The 23,883-nt window shown below is 42.2% G+C and overlaps 1 protein-coding gene across 7 annotated transcripts in view; it reads left to right on the plus strand.

Moving 5' to 3' along the window:
- The window catches only part of CIT (citron rho-interacting serine/threonine kinase), a 224,681-nt gene that overhangs the window by 52,143 nt on the left and 148,655 nt on the right, over window positions 1–23,883 (plus strand). For 5 of the 7 annotated variants that reach the window (XM_040350498.1, XM_040350533.1, XM_040350515.1 and 2 more), the window contains exons 10-13: window positions 10,248–10,431; window positions 18,189–18,294; window positions 19,052–19,195; window positions 22,614–22,733. In XM_040350498.1, coding sequence (XP_040206432.1) covers window positions 10,248–10,431; window positions 18,189–18,294; window positions 19,052–19,195; window positions 22,614–22,733 — 554 coding nt within the window. Of the gene's footprint in view, window positions 1–9,240; window positions 9,859–10,247; window positions 10,432–18,188; window positions 18,295–18,472; window positions 18,816–19,051; window positions 19,196–22,613; window positions 22,734–23,883 lie in introns of those variants that run through there. The other 2 variants (XM_040350542.1, XM_040350551.1) reach the window with 2 other exon arrangements.

Genomic DNA, 23,883 nt, shown 5'->3' on the forward strand with positions numbered 1-23,883 from the left:
GTCGCACAGAGAGGCTTGTTTCTACAAGAATGCCTAAAGATCGCTTAAAGATGCTTGAATGCAAAAATAAGCTGGATCACACATGGTTGTCGGATCAACAGCGTCCTGGATTACCCAAGGATACTTGATCACATAGAGAGGCTTGTTTCACAGAAATGCCTAAAGTCGCATTAAGATGCTTGAGTGCATAAGGATGCTGGATCGCACAGGGGTGCTTGGTCACACAAGAGTCCTTGGTCACACAAGGGTTCTTGTCCGCACAGTAGTGCTTAAAATGCATAAGATGTTGATCGCATGGAAGATGCTGAATCGCATAAGGATGCATGATTACTTTAAAGTTGCACATGGCGGCCTAATTAAGCAATACAGGATTCCTTGTGTTTGCATAGAAATACGTGTCTGCATGGGTTCATGTTGCACATTGTTGCATAACACGTTTATATCGCATGCTTGCTTGCAAGATGCTTGTTCCAGAGCACACATGCTATATGCATGTTTTTCTTAAAACATATTTATATGAATTCATGCTTCCAGGAACACACGCTGCCATGTACACACACTTCCATTGAGGCATATGGCTTTAACACTTGCCACATACACACATGGGGAGCCAGTTGCATATGTGTTTATTTACTTGGGTCTGCAGAGGTTGTCTGCGTTTCGCAGGGGAACAGCACTATCTCCAGTTGGTGGTCTTGCCCTTTTGGGTTAGCCTCCGTGCCTGGGTTGTCAGGGTGCTAGGGCCCGCCTCTAGCAGGTCTGTAGGCCCAGGGTATAGCAGTAATGGCATACCGAAGCAAACTCCTGCTGATGGGTCAGTCAGTAGCATGGCTGGACCTAAGGGTGTCCAGCATGGTCAAGTATCTGGAACTCTAAAGATACATTCTTTCATTTGACAAGAAGCTGGGTATGTTTGGCACAGTCCAAAAAGGAGAGTTTTTTTGGCCTCAGACAAGACCATCGCTATAAGAAAACTGGTCTATGTGGTCACGGCAAGGAACAGTTCCTTACTTTTGGCCTTTTGATTAAGGCACTAGGGAAGATGCTGGCTTCATTCAAGACAGTTCCCTATACTAACTTTTATTCAGGGCTGTTATAAACAGTATTTTGTCGGCCTAGAAAGAGTGGATCTTGACCTAGCATTATCCAAAGAACCCGGTCCCAGAGATATGCTGGAATTCCTCTTGGTGATTCTTAACTAAAAGGGTTTGCCAGGTCAGGAAGAGACCATGGCCCAGGGGAAGTAGTCAAGCTCCAAGGGAGCCTTATCTGTCAGCTAGAGCTACCGATGGAGCATCTGGCTTAGGGGCCTGAACGTTCAGGTGGCAGGTTGGTTCTGTCAGAGTACAATCAGACTATGCCATACTAGTGATTTACTTAATTTACCAAGGAGGAGCTTGTGCCTTGCCTATTGACATTCGTCATTTCATGAAATGCAGAATTGGCAGGCGATTCGCTGGAGCCGTCAACAAGTGTCTCCGGGAGAATGACCTCTACACCCCGACTGTTTTCCTGACCAAATGTCACAGAAATAGTACCCTGTACATAAGATGTATTGGCGTCCAGGCTCAACAAGAGATTGAACAGCTTGGGGTCAAGGATAAAGGATCCACTTGCATGCGGGGCAGATGTGTTTTTAATCCGAGGGGGGGGACCAGTTGTCACTGGTTGTGTCTCTCCCCCCAGTGCCGCGACTTTTGTGGCTTCTATGCAACATTTAGAGGAGAACGGAAGCTGGCCTGATTACTCCGGCATAACCCTGACGACCTCTCGGTGCAGGAACAGTAAGGGTGGTAGTAGAGGACCCACAGTCCCTTACATCTTGTCCAGGCCTACTTTGCAGGGGGTATTACATTCTGCCTTGCAACAGGTGAATTAATGGTCTGGCTATTATAGACCACATTCTCGAGGATCGGGGCTTTCAGAATCAGCGGCAATTCCCTTGATTCATACAAGAGAGCTGGCCTCCAGGACCAGATAGCCTACGGTCTGGAAGGCCCATGTTCCTGGTGTGAAACCAGATGGTGGCATCCGTGGAAGTTTGTCAAAGGTAAAATTCCTGCCTTCCTACATTTGGAAAGGAGACGGAGCTAGCCTTAAGTTATATCAAGGATCCGATCTCGGCCTTGCTTCCAAAGGTCGATTACTTCACACTCTTTGGTCCGGGCTGTTATGCACGTCACCCCTTGTATAAGTCCACCAGTTAGGTCGCCCTTGTGCTCAGAGGATTGGCTCTAGTTTTGTCGGCTTACAGGGTCAGCTCCTTGGGCCGATGCACCATATTTCCCTTCATCCTTTAACAAGGGAATTGGTGTTCTTGGTTGTGGTAGCCTCCAAGAGTTTCAGTATTGGCAACTTTCTTGGTATAGAGCCATACTCAATTATTCTTACAAGTAGAGTGATTTTCATCCTCACCCAACCTTATTTACTAGAAGGATCTAGTATTCATTTGAATCTAGATATTCTTACCTTCCCTTTTTTCAAAAACCTTGTTTCACGGAAGGAAAGGTTATTGCTTTTCTCTCAATTGAGATGAGAGCAGTTAAATACCTATCTGAAGGTTTCAGATATAGAAAGCTGACGTTTTTATTGGGCTGCCAGAAGACCCTAGATGGGCAGGCAGTGTTCAGGTCAGCTATTAAAATGGTTACACTCTCTCTCTCGTTGGAGTAAGAAGGGTCTAGGCCTATCTGAAGCGGCTGCTCGGATACGGAAAACTGATGTTGTTGCGCTACCAGGAGGCCCCAGGAAAGGGCAGGCAGCGTCTAAAATCAACTGTTTTTAAGGTTGATTCATCAGGTTATTATTCAGGCTTGTGGTTAGAGTAGGATTCCCCCTGTTTTTTTGTGGGGGTGCTCCCTACCAGGATGGTAAGCGCTTTATGCGCAATGCATTTCCAAGCCTTTATGACGCAGATTTTCAAGGCCGCAACTTGGTCATCTGTGCTTACGTTCACTAACTCCTATCGGGTGAACATAAGACGGCAAGAGGATGCAGCTTTTTGGCGCAGTATGCTGCAGGCAGCATTATAGGTCCTCACGTCTGATGGCGGTCTGCGTTGTTGGTGTCTCCCTCCCCTCAGTAAGCATTGCTTTGGGACATCCCACATGTAATGGCTATGCAGCTCTGTGTCCCGTGATGTACGATAAAGAAAATAGGATTTTTATAACAGCTTACCTGTAAAATCCTTTTCTTGGAGTACATCACGGGACACAGAGCTCCCACCCCTCTTGTCTGGGGATATTGGGACACTTATTGCTTTGCTACAAAAACTGAGGAACTCCCAGTAGGGGAGGGGTTATATAGGGAGGGAACTTCCTGTTTAATTGATTACACCAGTGTCCATCACCTGAAGGTAGACTCTATAACCCACATGTAATGGCTATGCAGCTCTGTGTCCCGTGATGTACTCCAAGAAAAGGATTTTACAGGTAAGCTGTTATAAAAATCCTATTTTAATGACCATGGCACATACATTTAGGTTGTTGGATTTTTGCTTGTTCTTCCACAAAATGTACAGCCACTGGCCTGTCTCTATTGTTTGGTTTTCGCAGATGATAAAGCCCAAGGGCTACCTGAAAATCAGTGGAAAAACAAAATAATTGGAGGGTGCACTGGTCTAGCACATTATCTCTTAAACCGTTTATTCAAAAGAATTAGTAAATGTATCTTCTCACCAACAACATGATAGACACAGCACTTGAAAGTTATACAGTCAGTTCGTCTCCATTCCACGTGCTCCTGGGCTTTGGAGGACATCACCAAGGATCCAAATGGCTTATACATTTTGATCACACAGCGAACCTCATGTTGGTGAGTAGACACATTTACTAATTCTTTTGAATAAACTGTTTTAGAGATACTGTGCTAAGCTGGTGGGCCCATACACAGAAAGTTTGGACCTTCGCGCTATCAAGTGAATCAATCTAATCTAAATAATAATGTAGAAAATTTCTGCTAGACCTAAAGTGTACACAGTGCACAAAAATTGGTAATGAATAGAAAAGTGATCAGCGCAACTTTCTAGTGGTAAAAAATCACATGGATGATGTGCTATACCAGGGGTCTCCAAACTGCAGCCCGAGGGCCAGATGTGGCCCTTTGCTAGCCTTTATCCGGCCCTTGGGGCTTTATTCCTCCCACTGATATGAGGCACTATTCTTCCCACTGACACCAACAAGGGGGCACAATGATGCCAATGACAGGATACAATTACTCCTACTAATGGGGGCACTACTCCTTATCCTACTGACTGCAAACTCTGAGGCCATATTTATTCTCACCAATGCTGGGCCTGGGAATTTTTTTACCCCCGCTGGCCACAATCCGGCCCTCCTAAAATCTGAAGGACAATAAACTGGCCCTTGGTTTGAAAAGTTCGGAGACCCCTGTGCTATACTATCTAATAAATCATATGCAAATAGCTACTGTGCAAAATGAGCAATAATCATACTGTGCAAAAGAAGCAATTTATCAAACTGTGCAAAATAATCAAAATGACTGTGCAAATAAGCAATAAAAAGTCCAAAATAACTCTGATAAGAAAAGTGCTGAAATTACGTCCAAAATATCTTATGTACACAAATAGATAAAGTGCTGAAGTGACTGTGATGAACGTAGTGTTAAAAACAGTGTCTTCTATAGGAAATTTTTGTGACTACCATTCAATGCTCTCTGGACTCTTACCTCAGTAAGGAGTATATATAGCCTTGACGATTTCCTTAACCTGGGGGGATGGGGGTAGATCTCCTGGTCTTTGAATCCAGAAATGGCAGGTGGTGTCTCTCCAGGTTATGTGTTCCAAATAAAGATGATGGCTTCCAAACTCCCCAGCGTGATTTATTTGTGGGAGTCAGGTATATAAAGGGGATAAAGAAAAATCTCCTATAGTGCAAAATGTATAATAAAGAGGTTTATTTAAACAGCCAAATAGGCACTTGCAGGGAAGAAGTTAAAAAACAGCGGAGAAGTACAAACTACAGCGTTGCCAACACCTCTTACTTCACTTCCTGTTCGTTCGATATCCGGCCACTCCCTATGCATTACATCACGACACATGACTTCATCAGGGTATTGGACCGCCATACTCATGTGCAGGAGATTTTGTTTTATTCTGCCTGAATATCAGATTTGATGCTTCTGAAATTTGCTTTGAAATGTTTTAAGATTTTGCCAATGTATACCGATTTAAACAATGTAACTTTAGAACGTAGATGCAAAATTCCATATTGAAATTCCAATAATCATCTATCTGATAAATATGCCCTATGTGAGGATGAGAAACGGTTGAACCATCTGTCATCTTGAAAAGGGGACTGCTATGTTTCCAAAATATTTGGAAACTGTTACACGGGATTTTAAGAAGGCTTTTAGACGTGACCCTGGTGTGTGACGACTTTTGCTACTTATTGGATTTATATAGTTCCATCATTTTGCTGGGAACCCATCATTTTTTTTCTGTGTTGTTGTTGGAGATTTTTCCTTGCTTCCTTTTTAGTGAAATCATTGCAAAAAAAAACATTTCTCTAAAAGGTGGCAAAAGGTATCGGTTACTTGGCAGTAGCATTTTGTATATGGTGTGTCAGTTTGGTGCAGATGGGGTTTACACACATTTCCATTTATCCTTCTAAAACAGGGGCTCCTAAAGGCTAAGTTCACCTTTTCGGGCAGAATTTCAGTTTTCATAATAGAATCTTTTTGTAATATTATTCTGGCCCAGCCATTCCAATGTTCTTATGTCTCACTTACCTTATCAAAACAAAGGTTTAACATTTAATGTTTCTGTCGTCTGTTTTAAAACTTTCTGATTGCATCACTTCCTGTAGGTCAGCTCCCATTATTCTCTGTGTTTTTCCATCACAGAAAAGGGTGTGATAGGGCGTGAATTACCAGTCTGGACCACACTTCCCTCATTACAATACCACCACCTAAACTTAGTAACACTATCCGTTTTTTTCTATTCGACCTAGATCCGCCCTGAGCTGCTGTACTAACAATCCACCGCTAGAACACTCCAGTTAGCACTCTCAGCCGTTGGCTGAGAGCGTTGATTGGAAGCTGGTCGACCACTCTTTTCTGCATGCATGTCCGACAGAAGCCAGCCACCATATACATGGGCCAAATGTCGGCCAGTTTTTATTGAACCAGTCGTTTGTTGACCAACATTCGACCTGTGTGTACTAGGCTTTAAAGTGACCATACGCATTGCAATCAAAATGTACAATCTCCTTTTAGATCTCCCATGTAGTGCAAGGGCGTACCTGATTTGATTAAAATTGATAGATTATTTAGGTGGGTCCTCCTGTTCCATAGTTCTAGTAAATCTAAGGGCAAATGTACAGAGATTATACGATCAGATTGCATAGTATATGACCATCTTTATACAAGTACATAGGAGGGAGTGGATGGAGACACTCAGCTGTCAGGCCCCGTTTACATCTTCAAATAGCTAGAACTCGCATTCCCGCAAACTTTTTGGAGGGGTTTATGCTTGTCATGCTTAGGGCAGCTCATTTACAGTGCAGCTTTGAAATTGCATTGCTTCAGCGCAATTTTTTAAACAACCTGATTTCATTGTGACTTAATTTAACCTTTTGCCGTCCGTGTTATAGCTGAATGACGGCTACGGCATGGACCTAAATTGCTGGGAGGATGTCAATAGACGTCCTCCTGTGCTCGAGCGCTCTTTGCGCCCCCTGCAGGGCGCGCGTAGCTTGCTCTTTGATCAGCGAGTCTGAGACTCGCTGGATCGAAGATCGGAGTAAGGGGTCGGTCCCTGCCCCTTACCACGTGACCAGCTGTCAGCCTCTGTAAACAGAGCTGGTAATTGGCTATTTTTTCAGCGTGAGGAGGAAAGAAAAAAGCCGATCACCGGCAGAAGGCAGCGAGACATTGGTCCCGATCAGGGAGAGCTGCAGACGGCTCATCTGTGCCAATGTGTGCCACCTATCAGTGCCCACAGTGCAAAATCTAAAAGTCCCTAATCAGTGCCTCAAACAGTGCTGCCCATCATTGTCACCTACCAGTGCCCGTCATTTTCACCTATTAGTGCCACCCATCAGTGCTGCCTTATCTGTGCCTATCCGTGCCCACCAGTGCAGCCTATCAGTACCGCCTCATCAGCGCATATCAATGAAGGAGAAAAATTACCTGTTTGCAACATTTTTAACAAAATATAAAACATGATTTATTATTTATTTCAACATTTTCCATCTTTTTTTTGTTTAGCAAAAAATAAAACCCCAGAGGTGATCAAATACCACCAAAAGAAAGCTCTATTTGTGGGGGGAAAAAATGCTAAAAATTACATTTGGGTACAATGTTGTATGACTGCGCAATTGTCATTCAAAGTGCATCAGCGCAGAAAGCTGAAAATTGGTCTGGGCAGGAGGGGGGTTTAACCACTTGCTTACTGGGCACATAAACCCTCTTCGTGCCCAGGCGAAATTTCAGCTTCCGGCACTGCGTCGCTTTAACTGACATTTGCGCGGTCGTGCGACGTGGCTCCCAAACAAAATTGACGTCCTTTTTTCCCCACAAATAGAGCTTTATTTTGGTGGTATTTGATCACCTCTGCGGTTTTTATTTTTTGCGCTATAAACAAAAAAAAAGAGCGACAATTTAAAAAAAAAATATATATTTTTTTACTTGTTGCTCTAATAAATATCCCAATTTTTTTTTTAAAAAAAACTTTTTTTTTCTCAGTTAAGGCCGATACGTATTTTTCGACGTATTTTTGTAAAAAAAAAAAATCGCAATAAGCGGCTGGTTTGTGCAAAAGTTATAGCGCCTACAAAATAGGGGACAGAATTATGATTTTTTATTTATTTATTTTTTTACTAGTAATGGCGGCGATATGCGATTTTTATTGGGACTGCGATATTGCGACGGACGTATCGGACACTTTTGACACAAATTTGGGACCATTCACATTTATACAGCGATCAGTGCTATAAAAATGCACTAATTACTGTGTAAATGTGACTGGCAGTGAAGGGGTTAACACTAGGGGGTGAGGAAGGGGTTAAATGTGTATCCTGGGTGTGTTCTAACTGTGTGGGGGGAGGGGGGTGACTGGGGGAGGTGACCGATGCTGTGTCCCTATGTACAAGGGACACAGATCGGTCTCCTCTCCTCTGACAGCACGTGGCGCTCTGTGTTTACACACAGAGCTCCACGTCCCTGCTGTGTTCCCGACGATCGCGTGTACCCGGTGGACATCGCGGCCGCCAGGTACACGCATCGGCTTCCCAGCGATGCGCCGGGACAGTGTTTACCCGCTGCACGCCCCCCACTCGGGTAATGCACTTCAAGTTGGCACCTGAGAGCCGCGCTGTTGACGTCTTTTGTCAATAGCGCGGGTCTCAAGTGGTTAAGGGCCCAGTAAGCAAGTGGTTAACCAGAAGTCAATGCAAGCTGCAATAAAATTACAAATCGGGTGCGACTTGTCATGTGATTTTTGAATTGTCAACTGGCATGACAAATCTCACTGGTGTGAACCATAACAAAAATAAATGCATCCAAGGATAAAATGGGAATCAGTAATTGGTATCGGCGAGTACTTGAGAAAAAGTATCGGTACTCCTACATAACAAAAACTGCAAATCTTATAAACAACTGTAGTATGAGGCTGGAACATAACATTGAGAAAAGTGAAAAGGGTCTGAATACTTTATGAATGCACTGTAAATTCGTATAATGATTATAATTGGCTACTTCACACTGGGTGTTTACTTGTGTTTAGGTGTATTTAGATTAGAAAAAATAGAATTCTGGGCAAATGAAACACTCGGACGTGTGAAAATGCACATAAATGTGAGTAAACCCGGGTAAAGTCAAGTACAGCTAAACTCAGGAGAACTCGATCTGGGAGGAAGAACCTTTTTTTTCTGCTTCGCAGATAATTTCTCCTGTGTTTAGATAACCTAAATGCGGGAGGCGAGGGAGTTTTTGTCCATTATTTTGCTTCTGAATACGCGCTCACGCACAGGATTGTCACATGTTTACGCTTAGTTTGACAACTGGAAAATATCAAGGCCGGCTTCAGTGCGTAGGTGTAAATATATAACTGGATGTATTCCTGTTTTTTCATTGGAAGATAGATACATGCTTGCAGGCCCATTTATTCTCAGTGTGTTGCTTTAACATGCACACGTTTACTGCTGCTTTTTTTTTTTTTTTACTACAAGTGGTTAATTTAATGGTTTCTCGGGATCTGCGCCCTTGTGCATATACTGTGCGAGCCGTGTGGATGGCTGTAATGAAGACTGCTTTTCAAAGCAGTGGTCTCATTGAAATTTAAATTGACCTGCTCAGTGTGGCCTGTGCTGCTTCTCTCACTCATTGTTCCTGCTCAGTGTGCAGAAATGAGATGCTGCATTCCATGGCCTGAGTGACCCTAAAAGAAAAAAAACAGGCAAAATCCTGAGCTGGCTGCTCCGTTTTATTAAACGATGTACTATAATGGCAGCATTTAAGTTGTTTCTGTGCCCTATGCCAGCATTATCGTGTTTGTGTGAGCCACAATAACCGCACATATGTTATGTTTTTTTTCCCCATCGGCTTGAATTGAAACACCATGGTGAAATCTAGATGAGTCTGTGTAGAGTGGGATATTTTCCCCCCTGTTTTTTTTTTTTTTTTCCATATCCTATTGGCCCAGAGGAGATTTATTCTGGATCCATGGTAACCGTATTAGAACCAGGAGGATCTTCAATATCACAATGCCTCCTTAGGCTTCTATCTCAGGAGCCGCTTCATGGCCTCTCCAGGCAACATGTTGTGTATTTACATGGCCCTTGAAATAGATGGATCGACACTCCCTCACATCTCAAGCAGCCGTAAAAGCGAAAGGATTTGGTAATCGCTCAGTCTGTGTATTAGCTGATAATCATCTGGATATTTCACATCTCACATCTAGATACCATCTTGCCGTTAGCAGCAAAACAAGAAATCGAGACACATCCTTGTAAATGAGCAATGTACCTTGTGGGTAAAACTATAGCTAATGGTTGCTTTTCCTAGGCAGGTGAAATGATCCAGGGAAAACGAGTGATATTTTTTTTTTTTTTTAGAGAGGGGATGTTCCTACGTAGCGGTAATGGAGGGGTTAATATCTTGTTGCTGTAATAGATTTCATAGCAGTGACTCAGTCTGCCAGTTCCTGAGAGAGCACAAGCTGCAGTGCTGGTGCAGCTAATGAAGCAGGTTCCTGGGTTGTAATCCTTTTTTTCTCTCATTCTGACCAGCTCCTCCTCCATTCGTTCCTACCTTGAAGTCTGACGATGACACCTCAAATTTTGACGAGCCAGAGAAGAATTTACGGGCTGTACCCCCTTCGCGCCACCTGAACGCTGCAGGTTTCTCGGGCGAAGATTTGCCGTTCGTGGGCTTTTCGTACATAAAGGCTCTTGGTGCATTCGCCAAATCTGAGTAAGTAAAATGAACGAGTGACTGTCCTGACTTGGTTGGAGAATGCAGGTTTATGTGGCCCCGCAGTGGTGTTTGTATGCTATCTGCATCACACTACCCCTGCTGACATGAATACATCTAGCTGGATCCTTCCCTTTTCCTCTGTAATGTTGCTGCTGTGCAGAAGACAGCGTTCTGAGTTTCACTCAAATATCTGACATGCAAGCCTTCTATAGCGCAAAGGATTAAACCCACACTTTTTGTTTGCTGTGTGCTGAATTTATTGAGGTTTTGAAACCATCTCATTTAATCGGGTGCCAGCCATTAAAACATAAAATAATGACAAGGCCAATTAAATGTGTCAATATTTGTGTATGGAACACATCTGAAAAGCCTCACAATCAGTTTGTGGCTTGTGACCTCTTTGCTCCTTTAATGCAAGGATGCTGTATCTCACTTTCTGCTTTCTGACATTTTTGGGCAATACCTAAAAAAAATATTGCGTTTTTTTTTTGTTTTGTTTTTTAATATGGCAGCAAGGTACCTTAAGCAAACTTTATATAGGATGGGTGGATCCCTTTATTTCAGCTCCTGACATCGATAAAGCTGCGATCAAATCGCATGGCATGCTTTTGAACCGTGTTACTGATGACATAATAAGCTCTGCATTTATTAAGGTTATGACAGCTTTGGGAAAAAAAATAAAAAAAACAGCACATCAAGGTTTTTGGATAGGTGTGTGATGATCCATACAAGCAAATTCATCTGCATAGTTCCTGCAGCATTGCAAGTGTGACACATTACATTGTATCAAGTGTAGCAGCACTTTAATAACCTGGCTGCTGTTATGCAATCACTGTTTATGCATTCGTGAGCTTCATTCTAAATTGCCCTTCTATTTTGAGACTAGTCTAGGATGTGCGTGGCAAAGATTTTTTTTTTCCTCCCCCCTATGACTCAATATTAAAAAGACATGAACATAAAGTTTAGGATATATAACGTTTTTACTATTTTTGTGCTCTGCTTATCATTGGATTTTTCAAACCTAAATAATATATGTGTGTGTGTGTGTGTGTGTGTGTGTGTGTGTGTGTGTGTGTGTGTGTGTGTGTATATATATATATATATATATATAATGTGTGTGTGTATATATATATATTATTTTCTGTGATATGTACTCTTGTGACACATGGCCCATAAGGGCAAATCGGATGTCATTTTTTTTTTTTTTACGAGCATGCTTTAAAAATATAACAGATTACAATTTAAACAGTAACATTTGGTAGCTCTTTCCTTCTGTGTAAATATGTTATATTCAAATTATGTGAGCATATGCCAATCTATTGATCTTGAGTTTGAGTGATCTAGTGTGATTCTTCCCATATCGCTATACTGTATCAGGGTTCCTTAGTGCTTGTCATGCTAGATGTAGTTAGGAACCATGCTGTATTGCTATGTGTGATCTTTAAAGTAGGTATGCAGTTTGCCTGTGGTTCAGAGTAAAGCAAACGGCATAGGATCGCATCTGGTGTGATTGAGCCATAACTAGTGAACTTGTACAGCCATGGCCAAAAGTTTTGAGACTGACACAAATACTAATTTTCACAAAGTCTGCTGCCTCAGTTTTTGCGATGGGAAATTGGATATACTCCAGAATGTTATGAAGAGTGATCAGACGAATTGCAATTAATTGCAAAGTTCCTCTTTGCCATGAAAATTAACTTAATCCCATAAAAAATGCTTCCACTGCATTTGTGAAGAAGGCTTCATGGTGCCCAAGAAAGTCCAGCAAGCGCCAGGACCGTCTCCTAAAGAGGATTCAGCTGCGGGATCGGGGTGCCACCAGTGCAGAGCTTGCTCAGGAATGGCAGCAGGCAGGTGTGAGCGCATCGGCACACACAGTGAGGAGAAGACTTTTGGAAGATGGCCTGGTGTCAAGAAGGGCAGCAAAGAAGCCACTTCTCTCCAAAAAAAACATCAGGGACAGATTGATCTTCTATAGAAAATATGGTAAATGGACTGCTGGGGACTGGGGCAAAGTCATATTCTCCGATGAAGCCTCTTTCCGGTTGTTTGGGGCATCAGGAAAAAGGCGAAAAGGTGAGCGCTACCATCAGTCCTGTGTCATGCCAACAGTAAAGCATCCTGAGACCATTCATGTGTGGGGTTGCTTCTCATCCAAGGGAGTGGGCTCACTCACAATTTTGCCCAAAAACACAGCCACGAATAAAGAATGGTAACAAAACACCCTCCAACAGCAACTTCTTCCAACAATCCAACAACAGTTTGGTGAAGAACAATGCATTTTCCAGCACGATGGAGCACCGTGCCATAAGGCAAAAGTGATAACCAAGTGGCTCGGGGACCAAAACGTTGACATTTTGGGTCCATGGCCTGGAAACTCCCCAGATCTTAATCCCATTGAGAACTTGTGGTCAATCCTCAAGAGGCAGGTGGACAAACAAAAACCCACTAATTCTGACAAACTCCAAGAAGTGATTATGAAAGAATGGGTTGCTATCAGTCAGGAATTGGCCCAGAAGTTGATTGAAAGCATGCCCAGTCGAATTGCAGAGGTCCTGAAAAAGAAGGGCCAACACTGCACTTTGCATAAATGTCATGTAATTGTCGATAAAAGCCTTTGAAACGTATGAAGTGCGTGTAATTATATTTCACTACATCACAGAAACAACTGAAACAAAGATCTAAAAGCAGTTTAGCAGCAAACGTTGTGAAAACTAATTTTTGTGTCATTCTCAAAACTTTTGGCCACAACTGTACAACCCACGTTCTACTGTCTGAACCCTTATAAAACCTTATATAACCTCTTTTAGGAGTATCCAAAATGGATATGCATATACCCACTGAACTGATTGGCCTCAGGTGATGCACAGAGATGAAACAAATCCTCCTCCATAAGTTGTACCTGTTTATCTGAAGTCATGTCTTCTCTACACCGATTCAAAGTCCAGAATTTTTCGGAGCTGTCAGAAAACGGGGGGGGGGGGGGGGGGGGGGGGACTGAAGTTGCACTCTGCAGAGCTCAGTGAGGAGAACTCTGACAGCTAATTGGAGGGCAGGGACACAACCCCTTCAGACAGCACACAGGGAGGCTGTAAATCAGCTGGAGCTCCATTTCATGTCACCATGGTGTCAGGAAAACTTGTCAGAAGTGATTCATGGTGATAACAGAGGAACAAAACGGCAGACAGAAATGAATCCAAGCCCCTGTTCACACCAATGCGATTTGACAGTTCCAAATTGCATGCCGGCAATGGAACGCGTGTCGCAGTGATGGTGAAAAAGGTTCCTGCATTATTTGTTTCCAATTTCATTGCGACTTGCATAGACTTCTGTTAAATACATTTGCAAGCCGCAATGAAATCGGCAGTGCAAATCACACTGATGTGTGGCTTTGAAATCGCGCTGAAGTAGTGTGATTTTAAAGTCACACCGGTGGATTGAGACCAGATGACACTATAGAAGGATATGCTTTGTTCGTATTTCATGTCTGAGGTTTACAACCACTTTAATGTTATGCACATGTAATTATGCTTGCTGCAAGATTTAGTGGGTGGAAATACACAAGTTGCCACAGGCTGCTTTGTTTTTAAAGGTTCAAATTTTAAGGCTTGTAATCCTTAACCTTCCATTACTGCTTGGCCAGCCACTGACCTGGAACAGGATGTGCAACTTAGGTGAGCATATGTGTACCTGCCTGTTCAAGATCAACAGTAAAGGAAGGTTGAAGACCATTCTCACACCTTACATCCTCGAAAACAAGCCAGAAAATTGCAATGCCAATATTCTCCATTCTGATAGGTTAATTTTAAAGGGACATCTTGGTGGCTTTGTGAAATGTTTTCAGACTTAAAGGAAATGTGAATTGAGGACATTTTGGGGTTCATTTTGTGACCTGAAAATGCTGGTTGCCTGGCTGTCATGCTGATTCAATACTTTTTGAATAACCTCCCAAAAATATACCGGTCAGGTGTTTTAATCCTACTCTGACTTTGGGCGCTACGCACTTCAGAGTACTGAAGTCAGAGACTGCCACGCTGCTAGCATTTTCAGAGGGAGGTTAGCAGTTATAGTCCCTATATAACAGGTTTACTTTAACACCCTTCCTATTTACCTGAAAAAGGTGCAAAGATTTCTCCTCGACATCCTTCACGTGACTGTCAAGTCAGAATGTTGTTTTCCCCCTCTGCCCATCCAGTAGTGAAATAAATATTTATTTCAGAGAAAGGCATACCGTATATACTCGAGTATAAGCCAAGTTTTTCAGCACATTTTTTTTGGTGCTGAAAATGCCCCCCTCGGCTTATACTCGAGTCACCTTTTTGCACCTGATCTCCAGGATTTTGGGGATTTGGGAAAAATTGGCACACATATAGCCGCACCCTTTCTCTACAAGTGTGCAAAGTTTTTTGCCTGGGGGACCTACGGCCAGGGGGCACCGATTTTTTTTCAAAGTTGGGCACCCCATCCATAGACTCCCATGTTAAACGGTAATTTCTCCGGTAACTTTGGGGACTTGTTTCCTCTACAAGTGTGCAAAGTTTGCTGTCTGGGTGACCTACAGCTGGGGAGCACCGATTTTTCAAAGCCGGACACCCCTTCTATATACTCCCATGTTAAACGTAAATCTAGGCATGGGCACAGTGAGGCAAGGACACAGTGAGATGTGCAGATGGACACCCTAGGCTTATACTCGAGTCAATACGTTTTCCCAGTTTTTTTGTGGTAAAATTAGGTGCCTCGGCTTATATTCGGGTCGGCTTATACGCGAGTATCTACGGTACTTGTTCTGTTAACAGATTTTTTTTTTTTTTTGTTCTGTTATTATTCTATACTTTTTAAGAAGCCCAGACAATTTTTTAAGGTAGCCTTTTATGTGTCTGGGATTTCATGAACTGGTAGCTCTACCTGTAATTTCAATTAGGCATTTTTCCTGATTTATTAATAACAGATCTTGGAAATGAAGGAAGTAGTTTGTAATTGTTGATGTGATGATACATCAAACAAATGCCCCAAAATACTCGTCCAAGGTATCCTAAATAATTCTAAAAAAATTATATTAAACATTATAAATAATCCTTACAACTGAACAAGAGCTCTACCTATATAATATAACCTAAACCCTAAATCATGCAATATGCAACAAAAGAAAATATCAAAACATATAAAACTGAGCACTTGCAGTATATTACAGTTGAAGAGTATCTAGATATATATACAGTATGTTTCCTCTTTTTAGGGCTTATTTTCACCTGGTGATCTTGCCAGTAGCATACTTCCTGTCCTAGGCTGTCATTGGTCACTCTGTGCACTGTGTCTATGGAGGGGCAGCGTCATACCCTAGGCCAGTGATGGCTAACCTTGGCACCCCAGATGTTTTGAAACTGCATTTCCCATGATGCTCAACTACACTGCAGAGTGCATGAGCATCATGGGAAATATAGTTCCAAAACATCTGGGGTGCCAAGGTTCGCCATCACTGGCCTTGGCTGTGCTTCTGGTGTGAACTGCAAAATGTTTTCCTCTACTTGTGTCTATTACATAGAAGGGTGTTGCTTTGTAGTTTACAGAACATAGCTGAGAAAGGTGTTAACACTGTTTTGAGATTTCAGTTCAGTGCCCAGGAAATTACAAAGATGCAACATTTCTGACAGGATGAACAGGTATTTTTCCGTTCTTGGTAAAAATATGTGCTGGCAAAAATAGAAAACAAATGCAGCTATGGCATCGAAGGCCTTGCAGGCTGCAATATAATACATTTTTTGCTCTCAAGTTTAATAGAATCTTGTACCATGTTGGCCATCGAATAAATCAGAACGTTTGGAGTTCAAATTATGCCTTTTATTGGCAACTTAAACCTCAGACATGACATATGAACAAAGCATATATACTTGTCTCAATCCAGAGCACAAAGGGGTTGATTCAGCTTGTTTAATTAAGCTTTGAAAAAAAAATGGCAGCTGATTGGTTTTTATGCAGAGCTGACCCAGATTTTGCACTCTCCAGTTAGTAAATTAACCCTTATTTGTCACTTCTGTCTGCTGCCTCTTTCCTCTATGTCAGGGGTCTCCAAACTGCGGCCCAAGGGCCAGACGTGGCCCTTTGCTAGCCTTTATCCAGCCCTTGGGGCACTATTCCTTCCACTGACACCAACAATGGGGCACTATTCCTTCCACTGATATGAGGCACTATTCCTCCCACTGACACCAACAATGGGGCACTATTTCTTCCACAAATACCAATGAGGGGACACTATTTCTCCTACTAAAAGGGGCAGTACTAAATTTACAATTTTTTTTGCTCCTGTTGGCCACAATCCGGCCCTCCTCAAGTCTGAACTGGCCCTTTGTTTGAAAAGATTGGAGATCCCTGCTCTATGTGCATAAGTCAATTATGACAAGTTTCCTTGTTGGCACACGACCTCTGACTGTTGTAGAGAAGACCACAGATAAACAAGTGCAACTTAAACATGATGGTTTGTTTTATCTCTGTGTATTCCTGAGTCCAGTCACTTCACTGGGTATATGTAAGGGTTTACAACCACTTTAAGTTACTCAACAAGCAATCTTTCAAGGCTTAGATGTCTTCAGGCATTCTATAATTGTATATTGCCTAAGGACGGAACTCAAGTCTGGAAAGATTGCATCTTATTCTATTATTTCGGAATTTGTGTTGCTTGGACCACACAGGTGATGGCAAATCATCTGAGATTCTATGATTTAAACAAAAGATGTATAAACAGGAAAAATAGTGGCGCTTAAACAATGCAGTATGCAGCAAAAACTGTAAATGATAACAATGATGTATAAAACGTGGATATTAAATATCACCCAGTGTGCGGTTTTGTAAAGGCATCTGAGCCAAACACGAAAGTGGGAGGCATTTCAAGTTGGTGAGTGCGATTTTAACGGAGAGAAGTCACTTGCACATTGGTGTGGTGGAAGATTTAAGAAGATTAAGCCTTGAAATACTTCACAAAAGTTTTTTTTTGCTTTATGGACTATTGATTTACTTACTTTACTTCTTACAAACTAGTATTTTACAAGTAAGATGTCAGCAGGAATTGGCTGAGATTCGAACCATTATCATAGCAGTTGCTAGCGATAATTACAAGTAAGATGTCAGCAGGAATTGGCCTAAGATTAGAACCGTTATCATAGCAGTTGCTAGCGATAATTACAAGTGAATCTGGCAAGCTGGTTGTACCCAAGTTAATCGATCAAAGCTTGGGTACAATCAGCCTGCTGGATTCTCTGGCGATTATCGCTAGTGGCTGCTACAGCAGATAGCAATAATCATGGTCTTCTCCCGGTGGGGATAGCTTCCCTCGCCCTCCGTCGGGGTAGGACAATTGCTGATTCCCTGTCAATACTGTCTGTTGATGGGGGAATCGTGTGAATTTCTGCAGAAAATAAATTTGCACTATGTATGGCCAGCCTAAGATTTGCCCATCCTAAGAAACTGGTGGAGTATGATGTAGGTGATGTTACATCTCTTGCATTTATGTTAGTTTGATGGACAATTGTTTGTAATAGATGGAAATGAGTGGAGCTGAAAATAAAATTAACAAGGGTTTACAGAATTATCTGATTGCAGGGTGTATTAATCTTGTTTTATGCTGATTTTATGATGGATTGAGTTGTGTGCTCTGTGGGGATGAGCACATTTTTCCGGGAAGATTTTTGCATATTGGAGTAAATGGAGTGCTAATCATGTGGTTTTTCCTGAAATTAGTATTTCTTTGTTTTCTTCTTTAGGTCTATTCTGTCTGGCTTGGACTCTCCAGCCAAGACGAGCTCCATGGAGAAGAAGTTAATTCTCAAGAGCAAAGAACTACAGGACACACAGGACAAATGCCACAAGGTATTTAAACCAGCGTTTGGCCTTCCTGTTTGCCGCAGAAATTTCCTTCCAGTGCGTACCTGGGGATCAAGAAATTGTTTTAAACTTTTGGGGCGTAGAGCACTTTTCCAGCAACCCTGCCAACATACAGATGCCCTCAGCTTGAAAGCCCTCTTTATTCTCTAAATTCTCAAGTGACTTCTCTGGATCTCCCACCTTAAATCGTGTTTAGGAAGCCTCTTGTTTGGGTAAGGAGGACAACTTTCTCCATCGGTGGAAACTATAATCTGATTTCTATGAGGTCTTTCAGTTTTCTCAAATAAAAATAGACTTTAAGGCCTTGTGCATATAAATCCTTATACTTTACTCATTGTACATAACTTATGATCTTGGGCAAAGAAACTGGCTGGAATCTGATTACCCCTACATATTGGAGACTTTATGAAGGACTCATATGGTTTATTCTTGATTTATGTGATGATGAGGCAAACCGTCTTCTCATCAGAGCTGGATTTGGGATAATACTGAAGGGACACAAGCAGGTGAAAATGACTATCTTATTGAAAACCTGTGTGCTGTGGGGATTTTCTTCGGACTGTGTGTATATGTGAACAGCAATCCTGTGGATGACTTTGTGAGCCCACCATTAGAAGAAGTGAGCTCGCTGTGACCAGTTCTGTGCACTAGTTGTGGCAATATGTTGTTCTGCGTTTTAGGCACCGTTTTTGGCTCCCAGTGAGCTGGTTAAATCCTTTTTTTAATTTTGTGTATGTTACAGATGGAGCAAGAAATGACTCGACTACATCGTCGGGTGTCTGAAGTGGAGGCTGTTCTCAGCCAGAAAGAAGTTGAATTAAAAGCATCTGAAACCCAGAGGTCTCTCCTGGAACAAGACCTGGCAACCTACATCACAGAATGCAGCGTGAGCATCCGAGCATATCCATTATTGGATATAATGCCCACATACCCCATAGATTGCTTAGAGTGGGTTTCAAAGTGGATTAGGGCCCTTTCACACTGGGCGGATCAGTAATGATCCGCCTCCGTGTGTCCGTAAGCTCAGCGGGGATCGCTCCGTATATATCCCCGCTGAGCCGGCGGCTGACAGGGCGGTCCCCGCACACTGTGCAGGGACCGCCCTGTCTTTTCTCCGCTCTCCCCAATGGGGGATCGGATGAACACGGACCGTGTGTCCGTATTCATCCGATCCGATCCGCAGACGGAAAAAAAAAAATAGGGTTTTCTTCCGTCCGAAAAATCGGATCTTTGTGGAGGGGGGTGATTACGAGTGTCAGCGGATGTTTATCCGCTGACACCCGCAATCACATAGGGACCAATGTATGTCCCCTTTTCATCCGCAAATGGATGGATGAAAAAGCGGACATACTGTCCGCACGTCTGAAAGGGGCCTAAGAGTCATTAAGCTTGATTTATGAACAATGTAATAGTATTTTTAATATGCAGTAACCTGTAGCAATCCAAGACCTGCTTTTATATTTAAGTGTAGACAAGCTAATCTAACTTTGCTTTCTGCTGGTTACTGCACATTGGTTCACTTCTTTTAAAGAAGGTCAGCCTGTTACACTAGAGTATTTATGAACGCTTGGTATGTAATGGAGAAAAGTATATGTGGTATTTGTATGAGCTTTTCAAATGTTGGCCTCCATTTTATAACTTGCCGTCAAAAAATCACACCTGAAACCTGTTGGTATATCTGTGCATTTACTTTACCAGCTACCCCATTGTTGTTGTTTTGGGCTTGTGTGTAATCTATAAAGGCCCAGCCCTTATAGGGTGCCCAGCAGATCCGCCTAATCGGCAGGGGATCTCTCCGCTGATCCCCGCTGAGCTGGTGGATGATAGGTCAGAGTGGACATAATTTTAATTGGACATGGACAAATTCTAGGAACTTTGTAGCCAATACTCCTTAAAGCAGATCTACCCAGCATCTGGGCACCACAAACCAACAATGCTATTTAATAAATTTTTGATATTCAAAGCAATCTCCCCCATCCATCCATGTCTCTATGCTTTATTTTGCAGAGAAATCACTTTGCTAAACACCCCTAGCATGTCAGCCTGTGGCCATTTTGAGTAAGGGCGAATTATGTAGTATTTGTAGCTCAGGCATGCATGTACGAAGGGTATGTTTAGCTGAGAAAACAACACCTCCCCTCCTGAAGACTACTGGCATGTATGGCATCACTTTTCTAGGAAGTAGCTAAGGAAATGAAAAAAAAAAGTTTAAAACGAGTAACTATGCTATACTTTCCTTGGCTAGGACTAAAAATAGTCAATGTTGATTGAGAAAGTAAAGTTGCGCTTTAAGAGTGACTCTTGGTTCCAAAATTTTAGGAGCCTTTTTTTAACAATGTGTGCAAGTAGAACTTGCCACTGCTTCTTTGTGTTGCTGGTCTCCATAGTTAAAGAGGTTGTTACACTAAATAAAATGGTTAGCTTACAGTCCTGTTTACACCTTGCTTTTGCTTGGTGCTTCGGTGGGACTTCAATGAGGCTTTGGTGGGGCTTTGATGAGCCTTTGGAGCTTCGATGAGCCTTTGGTGGAGCTTCAGTGGGGCTTCAAACGAGCTTTGCCATAGACTTCTATGGAGGCTTTGAAGACGCTCTGAAGCACCACTAAAGCGATATGGGTCATAGTTTTTTAAGCAAAGCAAAAGCAAGGTCTAAACATGAATGCAAGCTAACCATTTTATTTAGTGACAGGAGCTTTGACTAGCGTTCAGAGAGCTTTAACAAAGCTTGTCCAAAGCTTTGTTTTGAAGCAAGTGTAAACGAGCACTTTATAAAAAATTGACATGACTTGCTCCTAAAGCTGACAGTTGACAGTGTGAATTTATACCAGCATGAGGAAAGCACATTGAACTGCCACATTGAACTTTATTTTTTAATGGTGTAAAGATAATACAGCAAGCTGTAGTACCACTCACTAAGCCTACATACACTCATGAATAATATGTCATCCCTTTTGCTGCTATTTATAACTTACTATTTATCATCTCACAGATGTCTTCAGAAGGGCAATCATTTTGCATATCTTTTATTTTTTTTGCTCCCTTTATCACATTGGTAGGGAAAGTTTTATACTTACATTTGTTTTTCATTCAACTGTTCACAAAAGAGGGGGCTCTTTTGCATTCTGCAACAAAATGTGCTTAAGCCCTGGTTCACTCTGGTGCGTTTTGACATGTCAAATTGGCGGCATTTGTCGGCAATGGCACCGTCCTAATCAGTGCAACGCTGCATCTGCAGTGGTGCACCGATTTCTGTACTACTTTTTGCAGTTTTGGCCCTCGATTTACATTGACATCTGTGCAAAAACCTGCACAGATGTCTGTTAATCGCGGCCGAAATCGGGACTGACAAGCGGGAGTGAATTCAGCTGATCTCTCACGGCTTCATTCCCGCAACCCAGTGTGAACCTGGGCTTAGGCTTCACGTAGATGAGAGTTCTATTCCAGCGTTTGCTGTGCAGCATTTTTTGTCTAGAAGAAAGTTTCATCATTCTGCATGTCAAAGGCAGCCAGGAGTCCATTCTGAACAACTTCCAAGGGCCTTTAAGAACTTTGTTGAAGAAATTGCATATAGCAGTCAGCTGTGATTTTGCTAATGGTTAAAGGGGTTGTAAAGATAAAACAAAAAATGCCTAAATAGCTTCCTTTACCTTAGTGCAGTCGTCCTTCACTTACCTCATCCTTCCATTTTGCTTTTGAATGTCCTTATTTCTTCTGAGAAATGCTCACTTCCTGTTCTTCTGTCTGTAACTACACACCGTAATGCAAGGCTTTCTCCCTGGTGTGGAGAAAGCCTCTTGAGGGGGGAGGGGCGAGCAGGCAAGTCGGGACACTCTCTACTTTGCAGATAGACAAAGGAGCTGTGTGTTAGTGGGCGTCATGTCACTCCTGCTCGCCTGCTCAAGAGGCTTTCTTCACACCAGGGAGAAAGCTTTGCATTACGGTGTGTAGTTACAGACAGAAGAACAGGAAGTGAGGATTTCTCAGAAGAAATAAAGACATTTAAAAGCAAAATGGAAGGATGAGGTAAGTGAAGGAGTTCTACACTAAGGTAAAGTAAGCTATTTAGGGATTTTTTTTTTTTTTTACCTTTACAACCCCTTTAAAGGCTTACTTTAACATGTAGCTGGTTTATGTGCATGGTGCCACTTGTCTCTGTTTCTGTTTGGAATGTATGATCTTTTTGGAGGAGTTTTTAAATTCTTAGCCTATTTTGTTAATGCGTATGACATTTTTGAACATGGCGTCTGTTCTTTCCTAATAAGTGTAATCAAATGTATTATGCATTAAAAATGTTCCATTTTGCAGAGTTTAAAGCGCAGCCTGGAGCAGGCCCGAATGGAGGTTTCCCAGGAGGATGACAAAGCTCTGCAGCTCCTTCATGACATCCGAGAACAGAGCAGAAAGTTGCAGGATATTAAGGAGCAGGTACAATCTATCTCCTACCTTAATTAGTTTAGAATTCTCCCAGGGAGGGACCTCACTGTTATGCCAAAGACGTCTGTCATACACTACCTTGACTTTCTTAAACAAAAGACTGTTTAAGTTGAAAGTGCACAATACTTTTATATACTTTCTCTTTTTTTTCCACTGTTAAAACGTAATTTTTTTTTTTTTTGCAACTTCCTTCCTGACACTGTTGTATTTCAGAGTGGTATTTCAGAGTGGGACATGTTATCTTTTTCAGCATATACAGTAGTCTCCCTCCACATGATAAGGTATGATTCAGAAAGAGACTTAGGGGTTTAGTTAGCCCAGTGTGGGGTTTTGAGGCTAAGAGCCAGTTCACACTGCGGCGGCATGTCTTCAGGGGCGACTCTGCAAGTCGCCCTGAAGACGACTTCAGAGGCGATTAGCAAACCGAAGTTGTGCAAGAACCTTTCTCTAAGTCGGAGTGACATGCCTCGCTCCTATTAGAACGGTTCTGTTGCATAGAATGGGACGCGACTCACTGGCTCTTAGGTCTAGGGCTGCAACTAACGATTATTTTCATAATCGATTAGTTGGCCGATTATTGTTTGCATTAATCGGATAATAGCCTTAAAAAAAATTTGTTGGGCAGATTACAAAACACAAATTGCCACAAGAACACATTACATGCTTTTTTGCAGCTTCTCCATTGAAGTATATTGAACCAAAAAAAACTAAATGGCACCGCTTTGCGTTAAAAAGTCCTTTCCCTTTCCAAATACGCAGCAGCTAAAAAAAATCATGGATGTGAACGCGTCCCATAGGAAAATGAACTGTAGTGTGTTTCTGCAAAAAGCACCAAAAAAACAGAGGTGTGACCCCCGGCCTGAGATGTTTAGTAACATAATGGGGGTTAAAAAAAAGTACAAAAAGAGCAAATAATCGCTACTGTAAGGGGTTAATTTTTTTACTGTGGGACAGTAAAAGTGATATTTACAGTAGCAATTTGCTTTTTTATACTATAAAGGGCTAATTTTAGTTTTTTTTAACCCCATTATGTTCCTGGCCGATTAATCGATTATGAAAATTGTAATTGATTAATTTCACAATCAATTAGTTGTCGATTAATCGATTAGTTGTTTCGGCCCTACTTAGTTCCATGGTTTAG

This window comes from Rana temporaria, chromosome 1 (genome assembly GCF_905171775.1).
Source record: "Rana temporaria chromosome 1, aRanTem1.1, whole genome shotgun sequence".
NCBI classification, from domain to species: Eukaryota; Metazoa; Chordata; class Amphibia; order Anura; family Ranidae; genus Rana; species Rana temporaria.